This window comes from Elephantulus edwardii, unplaced genomic scaffold (assembly GCF_000299155.1).
Source record: "Elephantulus edwardii isolate Elephantulus edwardi_28Jun2011 unplaced genomic scaffold, EleEdw1.0 scaffold00168, whole genome shotgun sequence".
Taxonomy (NCBI): domain Eukaryota; kingdom Metazoa; phylum Chordata; class Mammalia; order Macroscelidea; family Macroscelididae; genus Elephantulus; species Elephantulus edwardii.
In genome coordinates this window covers 2,635,535-2,657,220 of record NW_006399918.1, presented here as the reverse complement: position 1 = coordinate 2,657,220, position 21,686 = coordinate 2,635,535, and the positions used below count along the sequence as shown (strand labels likewise).

General features: G+C 36.0%; 1 protein-coding gene across 1 annotated transcript in view; it reads left to right on the top strand.

Annotated features, from left to right (window-relative positions):
- The first annotated feature begins 1,459 nt into the window (after positions 1-1,459).
- Positions 1,460-21,686, top strand: part of SPTA1 (spectrin, alpha, erythrocytic 1 (elliptocytosis 2)) — a 104,964-nt gene continuing 84,737 nt past the window's right edge. Inside the window, exons 1-15 of the mRNA XM_006895436.1 lie at positions 1,460-1,483; positions 2,973-3,212; positions 6,625-6,750; positions 8,979-9,119; positions 9,804-9,950; positions 11,934-12,067; positions 12,644-12,788; positions 14,270-14,424; positions 16,162-16,297; positions 16,387-16,488; positions 17,938-18,075; positions 18,711-18,821; positions 20,616-20,693; positions 20,842-20,997; positions 21,340-21,544. Coding sequence (XP_006895498.1) covers positions 1,460-1,483; positions 2,973-3,212; positions 6,625-6,750; positions 8,979-9,119; positions 9,804-9,950; positions 11,934-12,067; positions 12,644-12,788; positions 14,270-14,424; positions 16,162-16,297; positions 16,387-16,488; positions 17,938-18,075; positions 18,711-18,821; positions 20,616-20,693; positions 20,842-20,997; positions 21,340-21,544 — 2,038 coding nt within the window. The remainder of the gene's footprint in view (positions 1,484-2,972; positions 3,213-6,624; positions 6,751-8,978; positions 9,120-9,803; positions 9,951-11,933; positions 12,068-12,643; positions 12,789-14,269; positions 14,425-16,161; positions 16,298-16,386; positions 16,489-17,937; positions 18,076-18,710; positions 18,822-20,615; positions 20,694-20,841; positions 20,998-21,339; positions 21,545-21,686) is intronic.

Here is a 21,686-nt window from a genome sequence, read left to right as displayed (position 1 = left end):
GGGGTGAGATGATATCTCATAGTTGTTTTAATTTGCATCTCTCTTAGGGCTAGGGATTTTGAGCATTTCTTCATGTGTTTGTTAGCCATCTGAATCTCGTCTTCGGTGAAGTGCCTGTTCATATCCTGTGCCCATTTTTCTATTGGATTATTTACCTTTATCTTGTTGTGGTGCAAACAAGACTTTCTGAGGAAGTGTAACTAGGATGTGCCTGAGAGCCAAGGATGGTGAAGCTTTGTCTCTCATATTTTGGGCATGCTGTTAATAAGAGTCAGTCCTTGGAAAAGGACATCATGCTGGTAAAGTGGAAGGTTAGGATAAGAGAGGAAGACCTTCAGTGAAATGGATCGACACAGTGATTGTAACAAGTATATCAGAGATGGTGAGGATGGCACAGGATAGTAGAGAGTGCAGATCCATTGTCCATTGGGGTACTATGAGTCATAGGTGTCTAGGTCATCTAACACACACACAAATTTAAACTCAGCAGGTGACAGAGGGAAAGTAAAATCAATGTCAGAACAGCTATTATCAAGAATATACCCTGACTGGAGTGGCTGAAAACTCTTCGAGAGATGTTCTGCTTCTCTTTTCTCCATTAAATATATAAAATAGTATGACTTTTACCTCACACATATTAAATGTTTTGTGACATTTAATACATACATATTTTATCCAGTATACATGCATATTTAAACCACTACATAATTTTTAAAATGATATATCCTGACATTTGTTTCATGAACTGCAAATAAACACATCCATCTGTCTTATTCCTTTACATGATTAAGTTGTTGGTAAATTGTCTTTTTTTAAATATATATTATAAAGTCTGGAAAGCATCTTTTTAAAAATTGATAAAGGAATCTATGAGAAGCAATAAGATCATTATTGATCTAAAGGCAGCTACAAATCAGCAGTGGAGTGTTCGTAAACGTGTTGGGTCATATTTCCTATAGCTATGTTACGACAAGAATCTATGGATACCTTCAGGTCTTGCAATTGTGCAATGAGTTTGAAAAGTGGACAATCTAGACACTTTTAAAACTAAAACTATTGAAAGAAAGAAAAACAAAATCTTAACATAGCTTCTTTAATTTTAACTGGTTTTCATCCTCATATTGCACCTAAAGCCCTTCAACCTCTTTATTTTAGTAACTATTTTCTTTGAGGACTGTTGAGAAAATGTGTGAGCTGTAGCCCTCCAAAACTGCTGAGTCACTCAACATGTGAATGTTAACAGCCTCAGCTGAACCTGTCTCCTGAAGATAACGTGGACTGTCCATGGCTGGTGGGATTCTGAGCCCAAGAGAGAAGTTTCTTTCTTTTTTATTTCTGTCAAATATTTGTTTCCTATTACCTATATCTGACTCAGACTAGACACTTCTTTGTGATTCATCTCCTAATTTCTCTTGTGGATACATTTTATTTTACTAATTTCTAGATCTTCAGAGGGAAAATGGAGCAGCTTCCAAAGGAAACTGTGAGTATGGAATTGTCTGCAGTGAAAGTTGCCACTAATATCACTGGGGAAACTCTAGAAAGTGGTTTATTTCAGTGAGCATAATTTTTTCAAAATCTGTCCATGTTGTGGCCTATATCAGTATGATTGAGAGACTTCACTTGTATGACATTTGTAAAATATGAAAATGTATAGAGATCAATGTTTATTAGCAGTTACTAGGGAAGGCGGCAGCAAGTTGAGGTAAAGACTGCTGCTAAGGGGACATTGAGCTCCTATTAACAGTGATGGGAAATTTTGGAAATGGATAATGGTATTTATTAAATATGAGAAATGTAATTCTTTTTATCAATTGTATAAGAAAGTTGAGATAGAAACAATTTGTATATTTGTTGTTGTTGTTATTATGTGCTGTTGAATCAACCACAAGTCAAAGTGACTCTGTGAACAGCAGGTCAGAACCTTGCCCTATCCTGTGCCATCCTCATTATCTCCAACATGTTTGAGCCCATTGCTTAGGGTCACTGTGTCAATCCATTTTGTTGAGGACTGTCCTCCACCACATTTTTCTCCACTAAAGTGATTGGTAGGTTCAAACTGTTGACCTTTCCATTAGCAGCCATAAGCTTAACTACTATACTACCAAGGCTCTTTCAGTTCCATATCTATTTATAAGGATGGAAAAAGAGAATTAATATAAAATATTCCACCTTTTCAGTTTGTGCTTATGTATGTAATTACAACAATTTTTATGAGGTTTCATTTCAGCACTTTTTGATGACTTTTCACTTTGAGGTATAATCTTGAGTTTAGTGCATTTAGTTTAAGATCCAAAAATTATTTTAAAATGTTTTAAATCTCAATTTGTACAGAATACAGTGAGGTAATCTGCAACAAAACAATACTTAATAAAGACTGGAGAGTCCATACAATGTTTTCATTTTATAACGGCACTTCCAACAATGGTGATGGTATAGTAGCAATTATATTTAAGAAAAAGAAAGGCAGAATGGAATTTAAACCATACATTGAATGTCCCGGCAAAATAATCTTGGATAAATTGCTCAGTTATGAATGAAATGGACCCTAAAGGGATGTTTCTGGAATCTGTTACAGGCAGACTTGATCCATCTGTAGAAAATGGATAATTTACTTCTGAAAGTACTGAATTTTATAATTTAAATACTGAGATCTGAAATGTGATGACTTTACCGAATCAAAATGTCTTTCATTATTACCCAAGAGCAAATAAGCTCATAGAACTTAATGAGTACTGACACAAGGCTAAGTGAAAAGTTAGAAGTGCGCTCTGGACAATCAGGAATGTTCAGCTTAAGTGATAGCTGTATGTAGTTAAAATGATATAAATACACTGTAGTCTGGCAACATTTAAGGGTCTTCTATAAGCTTCAAGAGTTCTGAACTAAAAGAAATACCTTGACGAGCATAACTGGAGATGTAAGCTCCATATATTTTGTAGAGCAAAATATAAAGGTTTTTTAACTTGCAGGTTTTGGAAAGCAGTGGGCCAAAGGTGTTGGAAACAGCTGAAGAGATCCAGAAGCGGCGTCAGGAAGTGTTGGCTCGTTATGAGAGGTTCAAAGAGCTGGTTGCTGAGAGAGGTCAAAAGCTTGAAGATTCCTATCACTACCAAGTTTTCAGGCGGGATGCAGATGACCTGGAAAAGTGGATCATGGAGAAACTCAAGATTGCAGGAGATAAGAGCTATGAAGACCCAACTAACATACAGGTCACTCAGTACTGTTTACTTCCTCAGAACATACTCTAAGGCCTATAGGGAAGGGATGGGGGAGACATTTGGTTTTTATGTTACTTTTGGAAAAATGAATATGGGCACGAACAGATTCTATTTAGGAAAAAAAAAACAAAAATCTAGTCAAGTGGGAAATTGTAGGAATTAAACCAATCAAAAAAAATATCTAAGGGTGCATTGTTCTTCATTAAGTAACAAGGTATCTTTGTTATTTGGTGCTGTTGTATAAAAATACTATAAATAGATGGTGTTAAAAACAGAATTTATTCTCTCACTATTTAGAAAGCTAGAAGTTCAAATTCATGGCACTATGTAAATGGGAAGGACATTCTGGTGGCCTAGTATAGTAGGTAAGGAGCTGTGCTGCCAACTCAAAGGCAGGAAGTTTGAATCCACCAGCTGCTCAGAGGGAGAAAAGATGGGTTCTTTTTTTCCATGGGATTTACAGCTTCTACAAATCTATTGGAGGGTTAGCTATGGATCCATTCTAACTTGACAACAATAAGTTAGCAGATTTGTTTTATTTTAGTGGCTTCCTCACACTGTTGAGAGTTCACTGTTTAGGAAATTGATTCTTTTTTTCCATTCAGCATTGACCTAGATTCCTTGGAGATCTCCATACATTCCCCTGGATCTAGGAGGTTCCCAAAGCAGATGTCTGCATCGAGATTAGGCCCTTTCTTTTTCTACTCATGTCTTTCTCCCTTTATCTATTGAAAGAGGAACAGTAGTACATGCCACATCCTAAGAACATTCCCCTTACATGAGATCAGGGCTTTGGCCTAAGTAAGGTTGCAGCATCTCACCTTAATTCCCTTATAAATGATTGGTTCATCACATCATAGGGGCCATTACATTACTGTCAAACTGTGGAGAATGATGGCCAGTCAAGTTGACATCTATTTTAGTGAGGGACACAATTCAGTTTTTGAGGTTAGACTTTGGAGAGGTGTAATTGAGAAGTCTGTCCCGCACAGTGTTTAGATCCTTATAATACAAGATTTTATCTAGTTAACTACACAAAATGTTAGAAACAATTGTCTTGTTAAGGACAATTCTAAGCTCCTAACCTTAACTTCTTAAACATTTTATTTGAAAATAAAATATACTTCTACATAGCTTTTAATGGGTAATATTAACTGAAGTCCCATTAAGAGCAAAATAGTCAACAACAGCTTAAAAAATTCAGAACACACAATGGGATTTCAAGATTTTGTGGTATTAAGGATAGAGATGGGGGGAATAAACAACACTATGGAAGCAGGAGTGGCATCCATTTCTTAAACAACATGCCTCTGGAAACTCAATGAACTTTGATAAATGAAGATAGTTATAGAAAGGCTTCAGGCCTTTTGTTAGTAGGGTCGTTATGAGTTGTGTTCAACTTGATGACAACCAACAACAATCTCTGAATTATCTGTTCTCTCATCTTCTCAGAAATACTTTTGGAACCAAATTAGACTTTTTTTCCCCTCAAGTGGCTACTCATGCTTGTTAGTCTACATGAGAAGTCTTAAGGACATAAGTTCACTGGGAGCTGTCCATCAATACGTGTTAGCTAATATTTTAGCATGCCAGATCAGAAGAAATGGTTATATGCCGAAAAGAGACAATTGATGTTTGAGAGGAACATCCATAAAAAGAGAAACGTGAAACCTATTAAATGGATCAATTATATATGATGAGAAGAAGAATTCCTGGCATAAAATAACTTTTCCACTAAAAAAATAAAAATAATTATAATCATCATCAGTCTTACTGTGGTCTACCTTCAGTATTTCATATTGCTGTTTTCTAAAGTAGAAACACTATACGTTACATACAATCTTATTCTCAAAGAAGTCAAACAAGTCTTTAAAACAAGGAACATTTTTCAAGATGTTCCTTAAAATAATGGGAAAAGTTCTTTCTCTATGTTATTTAGGGGAGGTCTGGTGGGCTAGAGTGTGGGGAGTAACCCAAAAGTGCTAACCCATATGTGATATTTTTCTGTTGAATTGAATCTACTAGTGGCTCCACAGAGAAATATGGGCAATTTGCTTGTGAGAAAGATTTCTTTTTTTTTTTTTTTTGGCTATGAAGTTGGTTATTTGTTAGGTTTTCGGTGGTTTTGTTTTGGGGGGGGTGTTTCTTTTCTTTCTTTTTAAATTTTTTTTTGCATTTTTTAAAAATTTATTATTAATTTCAATGAAGATTTACCGAGACTTTGGATTTCCATTCATTTATTGTTGCACTTTTCTCCGTTCCCAACCCTCCCCCCAGTACACTACCCTCTTGGAAAAGTAAAAGAAAAATTCTTTCATTGTTTTACAATCCCTCCCCCTACGTCCACTCCACTATACAGCCTTCACTCTGGACTCCTGTCATGACAGAAATACCTAATCACATATCCCTCTTAAACAGTTTTCCCCCTCATCTATTTCCATGCAGTCTACATAATTTATCCCATCTTTTTCAGTCTTCCCTGAAGCCCAACATCAGTCCTGTTTTACAACAGTGGCACCATGCAGTATTTGTCCTTTTATGACTGAGATACTTCACTCAGCATAATGTCCTCCAGAGTCACCCATTTTGAATAATATTGCACGAGTTTCTTGTTTTTCAATGCAGTGTAGTATTCCATTGTGTAAATATACCACAGCTTCTCTTTCCATTCATTCGTTGATGGGCATTTAAGCTGTTTCAACTCCTGGCTATTGTGAACAAAGCCATGATAAACAAGGGTTTATCGTCCATATATCTGCTTGGGTGTCAGTTATTGTCTCTTTAGGGTATATTTCCAGTAGCATTATTGGTGGGTCAAATGGTATTTCTTTTTGTAACTTTTTGAGAAAGTGCCATACTGCCTTCCACAGAGGTTGCACCATTTTACACTTCCACCAACAGTTTCTCCACAACCTCGCCAGCCTTTGTTGCTTGCTGGTCTGTTAAATTTTGCTGTTCTTACTGGGGTGAGATGATGATGTCTCATAGTTGTTTTGATGTGCATCTCTCTTAGAGCTAGAGATTTTGAACATTTCTTCAGGTACTTGTTAGCCATCTGAATGTCTTCTTTGGTGAAGGGTCTGTTCATATCCTGTGTCCTTTTTTTTTTTTAGAAAGATTTACCACCTCTGAAAATCTTCTGGATGGTTAAATATGGCTTCTTTTTGACTCAATGCCAAATGCTTGAGTTAAGTTTTATATGTCTCTGACTTTTGAGTCTAGGACTTTGTCAAAGCCTATGCTTAAAATATTCTTTTAGAATATGACCTTTCTAGTTATGGTTTTATATTATCGATGTAGTTTGAGAAGTCGGTAACTTTCTCTAGAAATAAGGAGATCAAAGAGACCTCTTCTTGGTTCATGAAAGACTCATGAATTGCATACTTTGATTTTTAAACTACAGGGGAAATATCAGAAACATGAATCCTTTGAAGCAGAGGTACAAGCAAAATCAAGGGTCATTCCTGAACTGGAAGAAATCAGGGAAGTCCGATTTGCTGAAGGGCATTTTGCCCATGAAGACACAAAGGTAAATGTATGGTAGGGCCCTTGAGCAGTTTGGAATTGTTTTTGTTATTAGATATTTGGTCTAACTAATACAGGATTAAAGCTGTATGTACTAGCCTGAAACAAGGGGTTCTGCCTCTTGTGTTCTATTGGAACTGGGTCAGGAAAAAAGAGACTCATTGTATTTCCTAACCTAATAACAACCACCTAGGACTGAAGAGAAGAGCTGTGATATAAAAGTTGACATTGTATGGTATATACATTTCCTAGAGTGGCTGTAATAAATTATCATAAACTGAGTAGCTTAAAACAACACAAACTCTAAATCAGTGTATTAGGAGGGCCAGGGTGTCTTCATATCTTCTTAAAGGGAATCCTTCTTTGCCTCTTAAAAATTCCAGAAGCTTCAACTGTTTCTTGGCTGATGACAGTGCAACTCCACTCTATATCTGTGTTGTCACATGACTCTCTCCCTTCTGTGTTTTTGTTCTCTGCTCTTCTTCTAAGGACATCAGTCATATTGTATTTGAGCCCACCCTAATTATCTCATTTTAACTTGGTTAAAAAATTGATTGTAAAGACTCTTTCCAAATATGGTAACATTCATAAGTATTGAGGGTTTTTAGACTTCAACGTCTTCTAGGGGAACACAGCTAAACCCATCATAGATTACAGTGTATCCCTCTGTATGCAACTATAGAGTATTTTGGCTCTAAGGTTATTTCACATTTTCCAGGTGAATTGGTGTTTATATAATTGGTGTTCCAACTAGTTCTTCTACTATTAAGGTATTTTCTCCTTACTTCTAACTTAAAACAGGTGATCATAGGGTGATTCTAAGATGTCAGTATTACAGGTTTTTCCTGATAATGTAAAATTGCTTCCTCAGTTATGACTGTTTCTGGGAGTCCATTATAAAGATGTAGATGATAGTGTTTCTTAATACCTTTTAGAAGCACACTATTATATCTTGTATCTTGTTAAGTGTTATGACAACGACCTTTTGGGCATAGATTAGAAAATCTTCATGTGACAGATCTCAGAGAAAAGGAATACCATCCTTGTAGTATATGGCCAAAACAGCAATTAAAGTTAAAGGCACTGGCATTTGGAAAGGTAACACATAGACCCCAGAATCATGCCCAGGCTTAGCTTTAAAGTACAGTTGAGGCTTTAATTTTACACAACTCTATTTGCACATAAACCAAATGTCTCTGATTTTAGGCTTTACAGAAGAGTAGATATTAATCATAAAGAAGAAAGTAAGGAAAAAAACAATTTCAAAACATGTTCTTTGGTATCAAATAGAAATAATTTTTGCAGTATGTATGACTTTGTATTTTTCATATTAACGGAAATATTTGAGAAATGTTTAAAATGTCCTCATATCTATCAGAATCAACTAGTAGACATATGATCATGGTATACCAGACTGTACCATTGCAGGGTTTGGAGGGAAAAAAATCCTGTCTAATATATTTTGGGTATATTATCAGGAGCAACCAGACATTGGAGTAGGACATCATGTTAGGAAAAATGGAGGGATAGTTCAGGAGAGGACGGGATGGACTGACACAGTGACTGTGGCAATGAGGTCAGTTCTGTCAGAGATGATGAGTCTGTCTCAGGATGAGGCAACATTGTTGACTTGACAACACATAACAGCAAAACAACATATTTTAATCAAAAGAGTGAAAATTGTAGTATCCTTGAAATCATGACAGAGGTGTTAACTTCAATTCTGCAAGATATGTAATAGATGATTGTCTGAGCTAACTTGGTTTTCCAAGTCCTTCAACTATATAGTCTCATCATATTCTTACTGCTTTTGTCCTTCTGATCTCCTTATTACTATATCTGTATTCAGCCCCTGCCTCCCTTTCTGAAAATGGTTAATGCTTTCTTATGTGTTGTTGCAAGTGTTGTTTGCTATGGTTAGAAAACTTGAAGCCTGTCATATGCCTTTCTTCAAACCCCAATTCAAATTAGTTCTCTTTCATAAATTCTTCCTTGCTAGCCTATTGTTTGATATCACAGAAAACCTCAAAACATTTTTTTCTCTAATGAAATGCATATTTGACTTGATGTAATAAGAGTTTCCATACATATATTTTCTAGATACTTAAACACTTGTTAAACAATTAATGCATGAATGACTAGAAGAGGAATGTTCATCCAGGTCTCTCTTTGTCCAAGTCTACCTACATCACAGTTTGTGTGGTTAAATGGTTCTGTCTGACTTCCTCAAAGGCTCATCTGGAAGAGCTGCGCCGCCTCTGGAACCTACTGTTAGAGCTGACTCAAGAGAAAGGTTACCTGCTGCTACAGGTTCTGAAACTCCAGAAGTACTTACAAGAGTGTGCTGATATCTTAGAGTGGATTGGAGACAAGGTATAGGACTAAACACCTTTATTTAGGACCTCCTACCCCACTGCATTTTACTAGAAGTTATTGGCAAAGAAGTCAGAGTCCATTTCTGGGCTTCTCTTCTTGGAATGGGGATTTTGACAGTAATTTGTGCCTGTCTTGGAGATTCTTCACCTTGTACAATATGAGTCCAAATTTGTTAATCAGAATAAAGAAAAAAGATTCTTGTAAAGACAATGAATCTAATTGTGATCATTGATTTTTGTTCTTACTCTGGGACCAGACTGAAAAGTTAGCATCTACAGAATTCCTTTACTTTTCTAAATGCTTAAAAAAAATAATCTTAGCGTTAGAACTGAAGATTTATCTAAGCGGATGTTTAGCACATAGCTTTTTTAGATATTCAGTATGCTGAATTGAATAAAGTCAGGATAAATTTATTTGTTAGTTCCAAAACACATAAATGATGCTTCCACAAGACTCTCACCAACAATACCCTGGTATTTCTGAAGGATTACCCCAAAGCACACTGCCTCTTGGATCAGAATAGCACACACTTTGCCTTTACATTTTCCTCATATATGTTATACCAGACTCCAGTCCCATTGCTGTATAAGTTATTTTGGGAATGTAGGCTAGTGTCTTGAACATTTGACCTGTTAAAGTCCTAATAGTTTCATGGTGACTCAATGTTTTCTACATCTTTAGGAGGCTATAGTAACATCAGTGGAACTGGGTGATGACTGGGAACGTACAGAGGTTCTACATAAGAAGTTTGAAGAGTTTCAAGTTGACCTAGCAGCTCGGAAGGGGAGAGTGGATGGAGTGAACCAATATGCCAATGAGTGTGCTGAGGTGAGGTTTAAATAATAGAGTCATTCCAAGATAATGTTCTTGTCTCTAAGGAGATTCGTAACCAGTAGTAAGTGGAATTGGGGGAATGTAAGAAGAAGAAAAGAGAGGGGTGCACGCATCTAGCTCCTATATTATGTAAGTCACAGATGATTTGTACTTAAGCAACACTATTTCTTCTTGAAAAGAAAAAAAATTAAGTATCAGAGAGTTATAAAACAATGTTAAGCTTCAAGAGATACTGTACCATTTTTAAAGCAGAAGGGGAGGAAAGGAGGCGTATTTTCTTATATAGACATACATATATACAAATTGCTATAATGCATATTTATATAATTTACATTTAATATATAAAATAGGAAAATATATTTATGGAGGGAATGATATTTCCATACTATATAATGAATATTAGAGATAAATGGTTACTGTAGTAGTTAAAATAACTCATGTATCCTACTTTCTACCTAAGTTGTATTTCTAATAGAGTCTAAATTTGCCTTTTCTCAACTTCTCTTTGGTAAAGTTTTATCTATTACTATCTACCAAGCCTTCATAAAATGTTAAAAAACCAACCATATTATTTATTCATCATTTGGTTGATCTTATATTGAAAATACTCAGTTCATAGTTCTCCTGGCCTCACCTGGTGTTCTCTTATAGCTAGTGTTACTTGGTGCCACAATTAATATGAAGGCCAAACATATTTGGATCTTGGAAGGGAAACTGAAAGTCTTTCCATACAGTTTTTCGTCATTCAGTAGACTGTTCTTTCTACATAAGTGTCTCAATAGGGTAAAAGCAAAAACTGAAAATGCCTTTTGAGGTTTAGGTTCCAAAGGTCATAGAATATTATTTCTTTATCATTGCGTTGCTTAAAGTAAGACACAAAGCCATTCAAGAGCTAAGGGCTGAATAAAAGAAATTATACCTATTGATACAAGTTGTCATACCGCAGTCACTTGTGGTTGCTGTGAGGCTGAACACTGTGACACTGATGTGTCAAATGAGTTAATGGCTGGTTACCCAATGCGGACAGAGAGTGGGGTGGAGCTCCCGATTTAAACAAGCCTGGAAGGAGAAGTAGCATCCACTTCCGTAATAGCTTGCCTCCAAAAACCCTATGAACCTGGAGAGAGGATGAAAGGCACCCAAGAGTCAAGGACTCTCTTTCATAGGGTCACTATGAGTCGCATGCAACTTGATGGCACTTAACAACAACAACATACTTATTGAAAGGAGGCAAAAATAGCATGACACCAGAAAGTAAATGCCAGTACAGCTGGAGGAAATTGTCTGTTCTTTTGTAGTGGGGCCTATTCACCTACAATAGAAAAGACCAACCACTCAAGAAGAAGAATATGGACATTTTGTGTGGAATTGTGACAATGACAATGCAAATAAATGGGAACAAGAGGAACAGGGAGATTTGAACATATAGGAACTCGTAAAACTTTTCAACTAGCTAAATTCTGACGCAGAAAATTTAGCTTAGGGTTCTTGGATCCTATTTCTTCAAATGGTTTATGACTATGACTGAAATACTTCATTTTCTGTCATGAAAACTATACTCACTGGACTCACAAATGTGCCAAGAGTACAAAAATACTAAGAGGCACAGTCCTAATAGTTTGGAATATCAAATCAGATTTCATAAAGGGAATTATTTCTTTAGTTTCCAGAATTCTTGAAGTATTTGACAGCCATTACCAAGATTGTTGAATTCTGAAAATAATCTTGTTTGTTGTTGCTATATAGCATTGAGTTGGAACCAACTTGTAGCTGACCCTCCAGCAAGTAGTAAATTGCACTGAAGGAGATTGCTTATCTTTCTCGATTCAAACTGCCTGCCTTTGAGGTTGGAGTAACTCTTTACCTTACAAGGTCACCAAAGTTCTCTTAACTCACCAGAGTGAACTAAAATGTGATTAAATGCTTTCTAGTGTAAGATCTTTGTTATGCAACTTCAGCATTGCTTTCCATCCACAGGAGAACCACCCTGAGCTGCCTTTGATTAAGTCAAAGCAGGATGAGGTAAATGCTGCCTGGGAGCGTCTCCATGGACTGGCACTTCAGCGACGCAAAACTCTAACTGATGCTACAGACATACAGCGATTTAAAAGGTAAAGACTTAACCAATGCATTTGGTAAAATTCTGAAATCACACCACACTTGTTACTCTTTTATTAACTTCTACATACTTCTCCAAGTGATTAGTTACTAATATTCCAAACAAAAGGATTATATGCTTGCCTATGGGACTTCAAATCAAGAGGTATTTAAAAAACAAAATGAAAAACAACTGTAACTTTTACTGTGTTCAAGTTCATGGAGCTTGGAACCTAAAGTTGTAAATGTTGTGGAATAATTAGTTATAAAATATCTGAAGAAGCAAAAAGAAAAAGAAAAATATAGGTTAAGAATTGGATGAATGTAAAGGAAGAGAGTTGGAAAGAAAGGCATTTATGAAAAGTAGACCCAGGCATGAGTAGAATCTCTAGAGTCGTAATTATCAGTAGGCTTCGTTCTCTAATATCTCTGTGAAAATTTCTACCAAGAAAATAATCCTTGTATTACTCTGCTAATATATAAGAAGGCAAAGTAGTTAAGCAAACTAGGGCAGTTGCAAACTGCTTTGCTCTGTTGATACTGGAATACAGTTAGTTATTTTTGTTGGAGTTCACATAACTGTCTTGCAGGGATGTGACTGAAGCCATCCAGTGGATCAAGGAGAAGGAGCCTCTTCTCACCTCTGAGGATTATGGCAAAGACCTTGTTACTTCTGAGGCCCTGTTCCACAGTCATAAGGGGCTTGAGCGGAATCTTGCAGTCATGGAAGACAAGGTAAGCCACTACTTGAAGAACGGTATCTTACTGACCTATATAAAAGGCATCTTGTTTAGACTATGCCTTCAGAGGGCATGCTGTTGTTGTTGTATGTCATTGAGTCAGAACTGATCCTTAGTTAACCCCCAAGCAGGTTTTTAGATGCAGTAAATCACAAGGGAGAAGATTGCCCATCCTTCTCCCACGAAGCAGCTTATGGATTCAAACCAAAATGAAGGACAAAGTCTATGGCACTTAGATATACCGTATCATTCTGTTCTGTTATATAAGTTTTTGTTTAATATTTTAATTTTTGTTTACTGATTGTTCTATAGAGTTTTAATCTGATACAGGTCACAATAAAAAAATGTTATCTCCAAGGATAGTTTTCTAATATTATTCAGCAAAATACTTTTATAAACAGGACATTTTTTTCTCATTAAACTTACTACAAATTTTTTTTTCTATTGTAATTTTGTTCAATTTCTTTTTTTCCTAATAGAGGAAGCATTTCCTTTTTGCCTTTTTGTTAAAAACTTTAAGATACTTAAAGATTACTAAATGCATTGTTGAGTTTCCTTCTAAAACCTGGTAAGTCCCAGTTCCTTATGGTTCCTTATGTTCCTTATAGATAGGATTAGAACTCGAAGCACATCTATATTCTTGAATGATTCTCATCCTTTATTTCTTCCTTCAGAATTGTGTCCATAAGTTAAGCCAATTTCTAGTGAGCTCCTGCAAGGAAAACTATCCACAGGCATATCCATACTTACTGTCTTTTCATCATAGTTCTATGTCAGTATATATGTGTTCTAAAAACTGTTCCACTGTTCTGCTTCTCTCATTCTCCATATTTTGGCCTTTCTTTCCTAACCACTTGATATTGAAAAATCAAGTCTTGGACAACACTTGGCTGTCACTAAATATAATGATATGTAATTTTAATTGCACCTAACAACTCTACCAACATAATGAAAGGATATAATGGTAGCAGATAGAAAGTCAATCTTGTCTACATATTTGTCCTAGAAATGATATTCCTCAAGAATTATGCTCAAAATTATCTGACATGACTGGAATTTTTATAGACTACTGGGAAAAAGTGTGTTTGTGATCCACACATTAATGCATAGGGGGAAAGTACCAAGAGGTGGTGGAGGACAAGCTTGTACCTAAAGCTTGCTTCTGACACTTACTGGTTGAGCAAATAAATTATTTGTTTTCCCATATATAGAAGGGAATTAAAAATAGTATTTTTCTCATAGTATTGTTAAATGTTAAACATTAAATGAAAACAAACATGGAGGGTACTTAGAACAGTGTTGGACAAATTATACCTATTAAATTGCTTTTATTAATACATAAAATACATTAATATGAAATATTTATATTATTATTTTTTAAAAAATATATTCTTACTCTTGTACATCACATATACACATATCTGTTTGTTAAGAGGAATGTTTGGATCTCTTACTAAATTCTTCTTTATTCCACAGGTCAAGGAGTTGTGTGCAAAAGCAGAGAAGCTGAATGTCTCCCATCCTTCAGATGCACCTCAGATTCAGAATATGAAAGAGGATCTGGTCTCCAACTGGGAATACATTCGTGCCTTAGCTACTAAGAGATACACAAAGTTACAAGCTTCTTACTGGTAAGAAAGCCCTCTTTCCTATTCCTTACCTATCTCTATGGGACCTGAGCATAATATCCAAAGCTGAAATAAAGAGTAAAGGGAGTGGAATAATCAGAGGTCTATGCCACTTGGCTCTTAAGTAGGGACAAAAGAAGTTTCTCTTTATCAACAGAAATCCTTTGCAGGCTCTTAGCATCACACCTCCCTTCACCTGTCAACTTCTTTGTTCTCCTCGTTGTACAGTGTGGGTGACAATGAAGTGACCCAGAAAGAAGAATTTCAAATTTCAAAGCCCTGACTCTAGTTAGAAAACAAAAATAATGTTGAAGCTGGATGCCATCAAATTTGTCAAAAATTGTTTCATGAATGTGGGTTAAAATCTTACAAAAATGAAGCAGTAGTTCATTCTACTTAGTTGTTAAATTGACAGAAGATAGTATTTCATTATAATTTAAAACTTGATGGAGGACATTTAATTTTGATTAATAAGAACTTTGTATTATTATTATTAATAGGATTAAATGTGAGCTAAGTAAGATATATGAGATCTTCTAACTGTAACACTGCCAAATAAGCAAACAAATCTGTCTTGAGGATGTGCAGGCATCCTTACTCCTTAGAGGCATGGGTGATTAAATTTCATCTCACATATTTTGGGCATTTTGCCAGGAGGGTCCAGTCTTTAGAAAAAGACAACATGCTGGGAAAGATAGGAAGTCAGAGAAAGAAAGAAAGATCCTTAACAAGATGACTGGGCGAATGAATGCAGCAGTGGGTTTGAACAAGGCAGAAAGAGTGAGGACTGCTGTAGGATAAGGCAAGGCTCAGATCTGTTTCCAGGGTTAATAGGAGTCTTAGTTTACTCAGTGGCAAACTATACCTAGTGTCGCTCTAGCTTCCCTCTCCTACAAGACGCTCCCTAGTACTTACCAGGCATGAATTTACTTACTAGTGAGCACTTAGCTCCATTTCATGCAGACTTCAGTAATACTGAGGATAAATTGCAAGATCGTTCTTTGTGGAGGAAAGTAAAAGAGAAACTTACCTTCATTTACTTAAGAAAATATGTTTCAAACTCTGGCTATACAAAGACTAATCGTAGGATAGAGAATAGAGCCGCAGATAGAGACAAATAGATATCATGAGAATTCCTGGATGGTAGTAATAGCGCAAATGACTATCAAACGAAAGGTGAGAGTTAGGAGCTCACCCAATGGTGCTTCACAAGAAGTGTCTTGTGACCAGATTCTGGGAGGTAAAGAAAGAAAAAAATAAAAATCAGCCATTAAAAGACCCTACAAAGTACAGTTCTGCTGTGAAACACATGAGGATGAGTCAGTATGAATCGGAGTTGATAGCAACTGGTTATAATTATAAAAAAACCAAAACCAAACCAAAAGCCTTTCTAGTGTCCTCTCATTTCATTATGACTACAACTGTAGAGTAGGAATGATCTCTATCACAGACACGAGTTTCTGGTGCTGTGGTAGCCATATAATTATGGTCACATATCTCATTATACCCATCAATGTATCCCCCTAGGGATGTATAAAAAGGAATTAAACATTAATAGTCCCCACCACTCAGGAAAATTGACTGTTAAAAACAGGAAGTGCATCAGAGGACTAATAAAAGGGGCGTTGGTGAGAATTAGGAGACTCTGGCCCAGTTTAACAGATCTCAGTCCTAATTCTCTACTCAAAATCCTTTTTAATTTGGTTTCTCCTTCTTGTCATTTTATTATCTTTCTCACAGGTACCAGCGGTTCTTATCTGATTATGATGAACTCTCAGGCTGGATGAAGGAGAAGACTGCCCTGATCAATGCTGACGAGTTACCTACAGATGTGGCAGGTGGGGAAGCCCTACTGGACAGGCACCAGCAGCATAAGGTACAGATAGAAACTCTTGCCATTCAGAGGAGGTCAGTAGTAACCAGATTTCTTGCTATATTTTGACATATTTTATCCTGTGGCCACAGCATGAGATTGAATCTTATGATGATCGATTTCAATCTGCTGAGGAGACTGGTCAAGACCTGCTGGATGCCAATCATGAAGCTTCACAGGAAGTTGAGGAAAAGGTACCCAATTTGACAGTTTGTAAAATTTCTATGTTATTATTTCTTAAATACATAATAACATGGTAATCTTCAAATAATAAAAATGTAGAAGTTATCTAAACATGGTAGTAGTACGACCCAGTTTACACACAATTGTGCTTTAGCTAATCGGGAGAGATGTGCTTTGTGCTGTTTTTTGCTTCTGTGTTCTGTGGGGGTTTTTTTGTTTTGTTTTTGTTTTTTTTAAAATCAACTCCCTGACTTCTATCTAATTTGAACTCCTTATTTCATTTTACTAGGTCACATGCATTCTGTCATATCACTTTTCCATTTTTATCACTAATTGTACATTCCATGAGGACTCCATCTGTGGGAGGCCTATGGTGCCTTGCACAGTGCAAGGTACATTTTAGGCACTTGTATTTATTTCCTTTTCTCCTCTGTACACTCAAAATAAGGTTATTTTTCACTTCTTGTTCTGATATTTAAATTCAATAAATAGGGAATTTTAAATATTCAGAATACAGCTCAGTATCTTAATTGTGCTCCCCTCACATAGGCATTCCATGAAATTGAATATATATATATATACACACACACACACACACACACACACATAAAAGAAGATTTTTAGTCTTTTTTTTTATCTCACTAGTTTCCAAGTACAGTGTTGAATACTGTATAATGGATAAGGTTGAGATAATCATGCATGTAGTAGATTCCTCCAGAACTCTATTAAACATAAAGTACTTTTTTAAAAAAACAATAATTTTCTTCAAAAGGATTAAATGGAATACTTGATAATTTGACCTATTTATTAATCTGGAATTCTAAAAGTCCATGCTGTCTTTTTTATGAAGTTAACAGAGTGCAATACAAACTGAGATTTCATAGGATTTCTTGAACTGCAGTCAAGAGGGTTTTTGTATGAGTTGAGAATGATCTATTTTCTCTATCTTGGCACTTATTTGCTTTCAGGATAAAACTTCTCAGTTTGGCATTGTAAGTGCCATGTTAACTTGAGTTTAACCTAATATGAATGAAGACTTTGGAATCTAGACTTTTTTTCTTTGAAGTATACTGTATAATCTAACAGTTATTTCCATTTCCAATAATATCATTAGCTCATGAACCACATTCTTTTTACAGTCTTTATTTTCATCACTCTTTAAATCTCTGTTTGGATGATCCTTCTTATATGCCAACTACCTGGTCCTTCCAAGAAGAACGACTTTTTTCTTCTTCCTATCTACATATTTAAGAGCCTTAGGTTTCTTTTACAGTATTTGTACCATTATGCCTATACTACAACTATTTGCTTAGATGTTAAAAGTCTTCACAGAAAAGCTCATTTCCTGTTCAACTCTGTATTCTTCAAAAAGCCTTGCACTCCTTAGATATTCAGTTCAGTAAATGTAGAATGCATCAAATTAACTACATTCCCATTACATTCTCTACCCTTTTCCAAAGATGACAACACTTGCCAACAATCGGGAAGCCCTGATGGGACTGTGGCACACGCGTCAGAATCAATATGAGCAGTGCTTGGATTTGCACCTGTTCTACCGAGACAGTGAACAAGTAGACAGCTGGATGAGCAGACAAGAGGTAAAAGGATAAGACCATACCATCCTTTCAATTCATTTCTGCCACCCTTCCGTATGACTGAGACCATCATCATCACTTTCATGACCATTTTTCTTGATTAGAGCTTTACCTGGGAATTAGGGAAGAAAAACTGGTGGGCACTTTCTATAAGAAGCTTCATATTTTCTCATGAACAAAAAAATAGAGGAATATCTAAATATAGTAGCTATTATTAAGTAAACAGAGTAGCTATTATTGCAATTGAATATAAATCAAAGTGAATGTCAAATTGCTAAAATGTCAGAAAGTGAAAACAGTGGTGTGTCATAGAAGGATAACCAGGGAAAGACTTATGAAAGAGGAGTGGTCTTTTTGAGGTGGCTTTGAGACATTTGAATAGCGGCTACATTTTAATGAAAGGAATGATGTGTGGGTAGACCCGGAGGCACAGGTAAAAAGTTGCATGACTAGAATGGGAGGAAGTTTTTAAGCTTTAGGTATTCATGTTTTCTCTCTACATATAATCTATGTCTTGCTAAATCTAAAGATTCTCTCCCACTCCCTCACCTTTTCCTTATTCTTTGTCTCCAGAAGATTTGAAGGCTCTTGTCTTTTACCACTGAGGCACATCTGCAAAATGTTTTTCTCTCCTACAGGCCTTCCTGGATAATGAAGATCTGGGAAACTCTCTGGGAAGTGTAGAGGCCCTTCTTCAGAAGCATGATGACTTTGAGGAAGCATTTACTGCCCAGGAAGAGAAGATTACAGTAAGAAATAAGTCCCACTTGGTTATTGGGATCCAGGTTTTTATGACTCATCTCAAACAGCACATACTGTCTTTAGTTAAAACCAGCATATAATCGTTAATGATCTCCCTGAGTGTGGTAAGCAATTAACATGCTCAAGACACTAACCAAAAAGTTGGCATCTGAGACCATCAGAGGCACATCAGAAGAAAGACCTGGCAAGAATTAGCCATTGAAAACCTTACAGAGCACAGCTAAAGTAAGTTGGAATAGACTCAATGATTTTGTTTAATAACCTCTAAGCTTTACAAAAAGATTATTCTTAAAAGAGAAAAATGAGTTCATGTCCATTCTCAACAACACACTTTTAAATTTATAAAGCATATTTTTAAAGATTTTCAAGATGTCAGTCTATTTATGTTCTATATATATTTGTATTATATTCTTATCTATATGTTTTCATCATTATGCAGTGAAGAAAAGAAATCAAGTACATATTTGATATAAAATAATTATTCAGGAGTTTGAAATATCTTTCTTAGGTATTTTAAAGTACTCTTTGCTCAACAGTAATAATTTTCCAGCCATCATGCATCTGTGAGTTTGTCATACTGTAATGACTCTTTTAGGCAAATCTACTATAAAAGAACTCATTAAAATGTTAAAAACATAAATGTCACTTGGAGGAACAAGGTATGTCTAATCTCAACCATGGTATTTCTGTTGACCTCATATTAATACAAAAACTGGAAAAAAGGAAAAGAAAAAAAAAAGTTATGCATGTGAATTACAGTTCCGGCAAAGAACAATGAGCATGCTATGGACTGTCAGTAGAATGAATAAACAGCTATTTCTTGGTAGAATTACAGCCAGACTGCAAAAAATGGTGAGACTTTATCTCACCTACTTTAGACATGTTATAAGAAGGGGTCAGTCCTCGGAGAAGGATATCAAGCTTGCTAGAATACCAAGAAAAGAAAAGGAAGACCCTGTATGAGATGAACTGACCCCATGGCTTTAATATCAGGCTCAACCAAAGAATCAATAGCAGGAAGATAGCACAGAACTAGGCAGTGATATTTATTATCTCTATTTATAACACATTACCACTTTCATTGGAGCTCTGGTAGTCTAGTGGTAAGGACTCTGCTGCCAACCCAAAGACACAGTTCAAATCTACTAGTTACACCATAGGAGGAAGATGGACAATCTCCTCTCATGTGATTTTCTGCCTCTGATAACTTGCTAGAGGGTCAGCTATGCTTGACAATACTTAACAATAATATTACTTTCATTATTATTATTATATTTCTCTTCTAATGTTACTACAGCTTTCCTGTAACATTTACATTATAACATACAGGAAAACTAGTAAATATACAAGCAGTGCACAAAATACTATGAGGGAAATTTAAGAAGTTCAATATATTGTATAGATTTTTCTTTCTCATAGGATGATACTGGCTTTAAACTCTCATACACGTAGTAACCAACACCAACACCAGCAGCAGCAGCAGAAGAACAACAACAATAATCAGTTATATAGTCTTTACTACTAGTCATCAAGCAACATGGAGCTTATAATGGTTATTTGTAAATCTTGATATTTGGTGACCTAGTGGTAAGAAACTGCTGCAATCCCCAAGGTATGTGGTTCAAACCCACCAGCTGCTCCATGGGAGAAAGAGAGGCAGTCTCCTCTGTATGATTAAACTGTCTCTGAAAACCGGGTGGCCCATCCTGACTCAATGATACACAACAACAATAAAAGATAATTGTGTCAAATAACTGAATGAAAACCACTTTTTTTTTCAGACCTTAGACAAGACAGCAACCAAACTGATTGATAATGATCATTATGATTCAGAGAACATTGCTACTATACGAGACTCGGTATGTCCAAGGTCCAAGTATTTCACTAACCTGTCTGTGTGCTTGGTTCAGAGAAAGTGCTGGGGTCATGGAGACAAGGGCAGGAAGTGAAGTTCTGATGCTCATGTTTGGTTTTGCTGACAATGAGGTTGTTCATGGCCTTTTGCAGTTGTTGGCCAGGCGGGATGTCTTACGTGAAAGGGCTGCCACTCGACGTGGAATGCTGGAGGATTCATTGCTTCTGCAACAACTGTATCAGGACTCAGATGACCTAAAGAACTGGATCAACAAGAAGAAAAAGTTGGCAGATGATGAAGATTACAAGGTAGGTAGGGTGGTCCACTCCTGGACACACTTATTAGGTGTTAGTTTCATGGAATTAGAGTCTTGAATGTGAATGAGGGATTCATCAAAGAAGTTTCAGTCACATCACTTAAAGTAGAAATAAATGTTAGAAGTTATTAGCTATGGAAGCCATGCAGCTAGAAAATGAGACGTGTGCAATGCATTTCCAAAGTAATTTCTAGCTCTGTATTCAGACTAGGACAGTCTTCTCTTGGATGCTAACGTTGATGCAGCTAGATTCATAGTGAGAAATAAATCTTTGTCTTTTTGGCCTCTCATTTTTCAAGCAATGATATTATTCTTTTAATTTATCCTGTTTCAGGATATACAGAATCTGAAAAGTCGAGTACAAAAGCAGCAAGTCTTTGAAGAAGAATTGGCAACTAATGAAATTCTACTCAATAACTTGGAGAAAACTGGCAAGGAAATGATTGGGAGAAATCACTATGCTTCTGACAAGGTGGAGGTCCGTTTGAATGAAGTTGTCAGTCTCTGGAAGGAATTGTTGGATGCAACAGCACAAAAAGGTAAGATGCAGAGATTTTGGTAAAGTACCAAGTCCTAAATTCTGAAGCTTAGTTATTCTAAATTCGCCACCATGAATTTACCTGGTGACCTCCAGCCAAGAAGTTCTGAAGGTCCAATATAAACTCATTACATAATATTTTA